At 37.2% G+C, this 8,688-nt stretch overlaps 1 protein-coding gene across 2 annotated transcripts in view; it reads left to right on the forward strand.

The window, feature by feature from the left end:
- Nucleotides 1–8,371, forward strand: part of PPAT (phosphoribosyl pyrophosphate amidotransferase) — a 65,411-nt gene extending 57,040 nt beyond the window's left edge. Inside the window, exons 7-11 of one of the 2 annotated variants that reach the window (XM_032796832.2) lie at nucleotides 1,647–1,798; nucleotides 3,229–3,356; nucleotides 3,669–3,890; nucleotides 5,217–5,337; nucleotides 7,061–8,371. In XM_032796832.2, coding sequence (XP_032652723.1) covers nucleotides 1,647–1,798; nucleotides 3,229–3,356; nucleotides 3,669–3,890; nucleotides 5,217–5,337; nucleotides 7,061–7,236 — 799 coding nt within the window. In that variant the 3' untranslated portion in view covers nucleotides 7,237–8,371. The remainder of the gene's footprint in view (nucleotides 1–1,646; nucleotides 1,799–3,228; nucleotides 3,357–3,668; nucleotides 3,891–5,216; nucleotides 5,338–7,060) is intronic. The other variant, XM_032796834.2, reaches the window with a different exon arrangement.
- The last annotated feature ends 317 nt before the right edge of the window (nucleotides 8,372–8,688 follow it).

Raw genomic sequence — 8,688 nt, forward strand, 5'->3', positions numbered from 1 at the left:
AACCTCTAGTGTTAGGATGCAATTAATTGGATAACTAAAGTCAATTTACTCCTGGGGAGTTCTGCGCACAATATTTTAAAATTCTTCATATTTATTTTATTTGTCAAAATAACACAATATAATCATGCTAGTTTCAATTAATTTTTATTTCAAAATACCTGTCAGCAAGTATGTCTGTAAACAATACAGACCAAAAAAAAAAAAAAAAATTCAAGTAACCTGGTGGTTTGCTTTTTTTAACAAATAGATTCCTTACTAGCATATTAACACAGAACTTTTGAGCAGTTTGTTTAAACTACAATACAGAAACTTATTTCCTGCATCCCTTAAAAGCAGTGCATACGCTTGGGGGATTCCAGGGGTAATGAAGGAGCTGAGGAAGAGGTGAATCTGGAGGGTTGTTGGATGTGGATGGGAGAAGTATGGAATGTGATTTTTCGGGGGAGGGAGGGATTGTTAGGGAGCCTCCCTCATGTAGTCCTCAAGCCTTTCTCATTCAGTCAGGCACATCTGCTCCCATCCCCATGTGGCCCTGCAGCACCTGTCCCATTCAGACCCCGGCTCAAAGCTGTCACCCCCACTAGCTCCTGAGCCCACATCCCAGTCCCCCTCACTTGCCCTTCTGAATCCCAGTCCCGTTCTTCCCCACCCCACCTCCTCCAGCAGCCCCACATGCCCCGCTCTGTCAGTCTTAGCTCCGCAGGCAGGATGAATGCAGCTGTCTGCTGGCTGGTCTGGCGCTACAGCGGCCTCTGATGGGTGAAAGGTGGAACTGCAGAAGTTCTCAGGCAAAAAGCTATTTTTTTTCCGGGAAAAAGAGGGAAAAAATTCTGTGACATGCATGAATTCTAGTACATGCGCAGTGGTGCAGAATTCCTCTAGGAGTGTCAATTGAAGTAGTATACTTAGACAACAGTAGTTAAAAGATCAACTTATAGAAGAACTAGGAATATGTTTCCTAATGCAGTCTCAGAGCTTATTATATTTTTATTAAGTTTCCAGCTTCAATTTTTGTTCTAATTATGAAAAGATACAATATAAGTATATGGACAGCAGATCTATATTCCAATAATCTTGCCCTTATTCAGTTGCAGCTGCCTTTCACCTTCTATTTTGATACTGACATGACCCTAGTTACTAACTGTTGTGACAGCTCTTATGACTACATTCCTCATTTGAGGCCATTTGATTTTATGGGATGATTTGTGTTACTCAGCTTTCATGGAAAAGTGACTAAATTCATAGTCAAGACTAAATTAAAAGCCAGTTTATTCATCTCTTGATGGCCACGACTTGACTCTATCTTACATTTGTAACTGAGACTAATATACATAAATCATTTAAGTGTCTTCTAGACTCTTTCATGTGATGGGAGGATGTCCGTAACCATTTAGTGGTAAGACTGGAAATTTTACCATTTTTGGGTACTAAAGCAGGATGCCAGTGTGCCAGCACTAATGCAAGACTAGTACAATTAAAGTCCGGTGCTAGGTGCCAAAGTGTCAACTTTAAAATAATAATCTAATATTTTGCGACTGCTGAATATCAGAAAGTTGACTGGTTTAGCAGTACATGGTTTTGTTTATATGCTAAAACTAACATGCAGGTGTATGGAAATTTCTGAATATTGCAAATATCTCTTCAAGGTATTATCGTGAAGTCCTCCCTGGGGAGATTGTGAAGATATCCAGATATGATGTCCAAACACTGGATGTTGTGCCAAGACCTGAAGGAGATCCATCAGCATTTTGTATCTTTGAATATGTTTATTTTGCAAGGCCCGACAGCATTTTTGAAGGTATGAAGATAAACTATAGTAAACAAGGAATGCAGGTGTTACTGAAATGGGGGACTGTATCCTGGAAAGTAGTGACTCTGAAAACAATTGAGGGGTCACAGTGCACAAGAAACTTAACCTGAAGTTCACACTGTGAGGCTGTGTAAAAAAGGGGTTAATGTGCTCCTTGGATGTATAAACAGGAGTAGTGAGTAGGAGGGAGGAAGGAAGAGATTTTTCTCTGTGTACATTATTGATGAGTCCAGTACTAGAATACGGCATCCAGATCTGGTGAGAACATTTTTAAAAGGATGTTGAAGAATTGGAGAGGGTACAGAGAAGAAGAGCGACAAAAATGATTCCGTGACTGGAAATAAAGGTCTTGCAGTGGGTGAAATCTGTTTAACTTCTCAAATGAAGATCGAGATGTGTTCCCACTTAGTTACTGTGTTACAAGTACCTTTCTGGGGAGAAACCAGGAACTAAAGGTTATTGTAATCTAGTAGAGAAAGCATAACAAGATCCAATGGCTGGAAGTTAAAGCCAAACAAATTCAATGTAGAAATAAGGTGCAGTTTTTTAAAAGCGAGAGTGATTAAGCAGTGGAACAAACTACTAAGGAAAGTGGTGGATTGTACATCTCTTGATGTCTTTGAAATAGCACTGGAAGCCTTTCTGGAAGATATGCTGTAGTCAGACAAGTTATTGGACTCATACCAGAGTGACTGGATGAAACTCTGTTGCCTGTGTTATTTGGGAGGTCTAACTAGATAATCTAGTGGTCCCTTCTGGCCTTAAAATCTATGAATAGATAATATACTATTTTATCATTTTAGACTACATTGCAAATGCTTTAATAAGTCCTAAATATTTTTTTAATGTGGCTTATCTTACCATCTTTCCTTACAAGAAGCAACCATTCCTGTGGATGCTTCTTTCTAATTAAATTTTTAGTTCTGTATATTATCAGTGTACATGGAGCTATCACCTTTGTCATATGATCACTACCTTTGTCATATGATCACAACTTTGTTATATGATCACTCATAGGACAAGCCTCTATTCTGTATTAATGTAAAGCTACTTAGCAGAACCATTTGATCCAAGAACAAAAACAGTATGTGGAGAGAATAAAAATTCAGGTTCAAATCCTGCTTGCCTTGCTGAAATGAATAGTCCCACTGACATCAGCAGAACTAATCACCTGAATAAGGCAAGAAAGATTTGGTCCTCATGGTGGCTGGAAAGCAACATAGATATTATGGGAAGTGAAGTGAAAGGTGTAAGGTGACTTGTGGTGGTGAATATTTCTCATTGCTGTACAGAGGCTTCCTATTTTCCTGTCAAATAACTATACCTAAAAATTACTGTAGAATTTTCCTGTACTGTGTGAACTGAAAGCTAAATCATAGTTATATAAAAGAAAATTCTAATCCCCTCAATGTCCATAGGTCAAATGGTGTATTCAGTCAGGAGAAGATGCGGTCAGCAGCTTGCTGTTGAAGCACCAGTGGAAGCAGACTTGGTTAGCACGGTACCAGAATCTGCAACACCAGCAGCACTAGGTTATGCACAAAAGGTATTGTGGATGGATTATTTTTAATATTGACTTCTCCTCCTCCCTGCCAGTGTTTCTAACTTTCTGTGAAGTACTCTAGACTCTCCTTTACCGTAAAGATAGTTTTGGTGTTTTCCTCCCATCAGATAGTGTATGTGGGTCTTCTGTGAACTGGGTTTCATAGTATGGTATGCTGCACCAGTGCCCTATTGCCACTACATTGGTCAAGCTAAAGGCCTTTGATTAACCCTAATCTGCAGGTCATCTTTAAAATCTTTACTATTCCTAATCTTTGTTTTATTTAACTGTGTGTATAATTGTCTCTTGCTTTAGTGTGGGCTGCCATACGTTGAAGTACTTTGTAAAAATCGATATGTAGGAAGAACTTTTATTCAACCAAACATGCGGTTAAGACAGCTAGGAGTGGCCAAAAAATTTGGAGTCCTATCTGACAACTTTAAAGGCAAAAGAATTGTGCTAATCGATGATTCTATTGTGCGGGGCAATACCATCTCTCCCATAATAAAGCTGCTCAGGGAATCTGGTGCTAAGGAGGTAAGTTACTTTCAGCAGTTGTCATGCAGATGTAAAGGGAAATTTGATGGAGACGCAAGTTGGAGTGTTTCAGGTGCACTTCAGAATATTTCCCTTAGTGCACTTACAAGGTGTGGTAGAAAGAGAGCCAGTACAAACACAGAAGGCAAATGCATGACAATATGTATCAAAGGTAATTGGGTGAAAAGTTTCTTGTGTGATTCCTTGATCTTAGGAAAATCTGCATCAGAAAAACTTAAATGCCGGGGGAGTAAAAGAGGGTACCGCTCTATTTTAAGCTAAGTGTGCCTCTACACTAGTGAGCTTACGGCGGCATAGCTGTACTGGTGGAACTGTGCTGCTGCAAGATCACTTGTGTGGCCATTCTATGCCGGCAGGAGAGAGCTCTCCTGTTGTCATAATAAAACCACCTGCACCAGTAGTGGTTTTTTATGACAGCGGGAGCTCTCCTGCCAACATAGCACTGTTCACACCAATGCTTCCATCGGTGTAACTTGTGTTGCTCAGGAGTAGGGTTTTGTTTTGTTTTTTCCGCACCCTGGAGCAAAAATAAGTTATACTGACAAAAGTGGTAGTGTAGACATGGCCTAAGATGTAACTGACAAATCAAGAATGAATAGAAAACTGATTTTTAGATATAGCCTCCACACTGATAGTTTTATCTTTCTACTACTTATATCACTACTGTGGTATTGTTTTTAACCCTACTTCTTAGGTAAATAGACATTTTGTCCTAAATCTCAAGCAAAATATTGCGTCTGGTTTTGTCTCTTTCTATTTCATATATAAATCAATATGCTAGTCTGTGTCATAGAAGCAAATGTGCTTTGTCTAACCAAAGCTGTAAATGAGTAGACACAACCTAGGCACAAAGCCTGGGAACATGTACATGTGTGCTTATTTTTATGACCATGAATATCTCTGTTAATTTAAATTGGATTACTCATGCTTTTTAAATTCTTTTCTATTAAAAATAGATTTTTAAGTTGCGAAGACAAAATAGTTTTATTTGAAGATTAAGAAGCTGTTTTTTGAAGGCTTTTAATAATGGTACTTCTTACATCTCTTTACTTCTATTGATATTTTGGAGTCTGGAGAGACCAAAGGCCCTGATCCTCAAATGTAATGCATACAGTGGATCCTTATATGCATGCAGAGCCCCAAGTCAGTGGGGTTCTAAGTAGGTGCAGGACTTTGCCTTTGCTGATCACCTTTAGACGGGTTTGGGCTTTCGTGTCTGCTATTAGTTAATGTTATAATCAATTACTTTTATCAAGATGCAAGTTTTTACTGGTAATGTAATATGGAACATGCATTTTCTTTCAGGTGCACATCCGTGTGGCTTCACCTCCCATAAAATTTCCTTGTTACATGGGAATAAATATTCCAACAAAAGAAGAACTCATTGCCAACAAACCTGAATTTCATGACCTTGCAAAATACATAGGTAAATGCTATAATTTCTTTCCTCCCCCGCCCCCCCCTTAATATTTTTAGTCATAAGGAATAGACATGATCACAAATTTTCAGTGGGGGGAAAAACGGACACACTCCACTCTTCTTCTCTTACACGCCCCCCCCCCCCAAAAAAGCTACTGAATATTTTGTTGAACTGCTCACACCAGATCACATGAATACCAGCTGTATGTTTTGTCTGATGCAGTTTATAGTTCTTCCTTTACAATATATAGAACACTCAAATAACTTTTAAAAAGTATCAGAGGGGTAGCCGTGTTAGTCTATAAGGTGCCACAGAACTCTTTGTTGCTTTTTACAGATCCAGACTAACAGACATATTGGAGCATAAGGTTTCGTGGGTGAATACCCACTTCGTCAGAGTGGCATACGTCTGATGAAGTGGGTATTCACCCACGAAAGCTTATGCTCCAATATGTCTGTTAGTCTATAAGGTGCCACAAGATTCTTTTGTTGCTCCATATACGCTTTTTCAAAATACTATATCTTCAAAGTTCGAGTTGTGTTGATTCTTGCCAAACATCCCAGAAAAAGTCTACCTGGATTGAGGTATGGCATGCAAAATTTCAGGAAGATAAGTTGAAGACAAAGTAATAATGAAAATTTTAAGCATAATAAAATGTTCTTACTAAAGTTATAAATGTGTGCTGGTTTTGCTTGAAACTCAAATTGTAGAATGTGTAAATATTTTTCTTGTTCTGAAGGCATCTCATTTAAAAACTACATAAGATTTAAACAAAATAAATGCAATGTATTTTAGAATCTTTACAGTAAGCAATATTTGCTACAGAACAAAGAGAACAAATACCTAAATTTATTATTTGTGCCATTGCAAATAACAGATGTGCATTATCATGATGTAGCAATAGTGCTCATAATGGCTTGTGAATGGGTGTGTCTATTATCATATCATTGCTACAGCACAATATTATGTTTTAAAAACTTTCCAATTTAAAAACACAGCTGTAGTTAAAAGCCTTTAAACATAGTTGTTTTTTTTTAGTGTTTTTAAGATTAGACAGAAGGAGCAATGAAGTCAATCTTTTAATAAGCCTCCCCCCCCCCCCATGGCATTAATTGTGATGGCACAAATAAAGCATTATGAATTTGCTGGAGGATCATATTTTAATATCCATTCACAATGTAATTAACAAAAGTGATAAAATGAGGGTGAAACACTCTCCTGCTGCTAGAGCATTCATGTGAACCACTTACTGCATTATCTCAAAGGCCCAATAGCCATGTACAGCAAAAAGAACAAAAGTCATGAATGCTCTGCTTATGGGACAAAGACAGCTTGAAACAGCTACGTGTGTGGCCGCTTCCCAGGAGAACTTGGAATGAAAGCACACTGCCTCCTTGAAATAGCAATGAGCTCAGAGAGTCTTAATGGACAGCTTGGATTTAGTTTCCGTTTTGACAAAATGAGTAACATTATGGTTTTTGGTCTTTTTTCATACCAGAAGCCCCACCTCTTATCTAGCCAACAAGGGACCCCACTCCAGTTTAGTAATATGGAAAGGAAAAGGTGATTGTGATCCCCTAACATCCTGTTTTATGGTCTTTCCCTTGTGGGGGAGGTGACCTACAGGGAGAGAACCCATTTAACATGACTTACATGTTCAAGATCCTTTTTATTTTGTTTAACACTAGTGTAGCTTTTAATGATTCATTGTCTTATTTTTTTTCCCTAGGAGCGGACAGTGTGATTTATCTTTCAGTGGAAGGGTTGGTATCCTCTGTACAAGAAAGTATCAAAGCAAGGCAAGAAAATCAAAACAGCCTTAAAACCAATAAGTCTCGTGTTAGAAAGATTGGCCACTGTACAGCATGTCTTACTGGGGAATACCCAGTAAAGCTCGACTGGTGACTTTAATGCCCAAGTACTATTGCTGAATGTAGTTTTTGGAATTGAGAAGTATGTTGTACTTAACAGTGCATAGCATCTTCTTATATTTAGCAAGCCACTTAAAGCTAGTGATGTCTAATTGCTGTTCCAAAAATGTCTCTGCAGACTTTCTATAAAGTTTATGATGATGAAAACCATATAATGTAAGTACCTGGATAAATAAAATAAAAATCATGGACAATAGTGCCTTTTTATTATTGGGTGTTTTTCTCGTGGATGTAACGCAAAAACCACCCAGTCTTTTGGATTACTTAGCTGTCTCAGCTAAACTGTTTTTTGTTTTAACCCTGTCAAGGAAGTTGTTGTTTTGGTTTTTTTAAGGCTTATTCACAAGATTGGTAAATTATTTAAAAACCAATTTAGGATACAGTTCATGAATCATACAGAATAATTTCTAATTATCAAACAGTCTTAGTGCAAAAGAAAAATGTGAAGTTTGCTTTTTTTGAAGAAAATGCCAAATTCTGAAGAGTTAAATGGCTTTCCAATGAATTGTTATCTAGTACTTTCTGGAATATTATGTTGTAAAGAACAGGAGATGTGCCTAGTGTTTGGGGTTTTTTTGTTTGTTTTTTGCTTATGTTGCTAATAGGCCTTTATATTCAAGCTATGTATCTACATCTAGTGTGTCCATATTCAGTGAACACTATCTTTATAGCATGTAACCTTAAAAACAGAAGACTCAGGGAAATACTAAACCTCTCTAATTTGATATCTCATGAAAAACCTCTGTAATTTGGTATCGTCATCAATTATATTGAAGCCCAACATAATTGCTTTTAGTAGATGTCATTGGGATATAACAGGGAAAACTAGTTGTGATATTTACAAACCTAGAAAGTATGATTAGACCTGCATTGCAAAGTTGCTAACTTTCTCTATCATTTCATTATTTTATTTCAATATAAATCCTTAAATTCTGTGGTCTAAGCTAATGTGTTTTTATATATGGGCCTTCCAGGTAGAATCTAAAGTAAAATAACATTTTGCTTAGCTTGTAAGTGGCATGATATGTTATGGCAATAGAATACTGTAAAAACTGCAAAAGAATGGAGGAATGAGCTTTCATGAGAAATAAACTAAGATGCATTTCCAACTATTAGTCTACTGCTTTCCAACAGTACTGTATGGGTTACTGAATGTAATGGTTTTTATCATGAAATCAGTGGGTTATAAAGAACACTTGCAATGCATTTTGCCACTTCATAACCAATGTATTTTTTGATTAATGTTACAGATAACAAAATATATACTTCTCAGCGACCAGGTAGTAAATGGCTAAAATGAGCACCTTTCACAAAACTTTATGAACTTACACACTTTTTTTTTAAAATGTTTACTATACCTTAGATTTTTCATATGTGTGTCAGAAACTTAATTTAGACATTTTTAATGTTTTTGGTGTTAAGGTTG

This window comes from Chelonoidis abingdonii, chromosome 5 (assembly GCF_003597395.2).
Source record: "Chelonoidis abingdonii isolate Lonesome George chromosome 5, CheloAbing_2.0, whole genome shotgun sequence".
NCBI classification, from domain to species: Eukaryota; Metazoa; Chordata; order Testudines; family Testudinidae; genus Chelonoidis; species Chelonoidis abingdonii.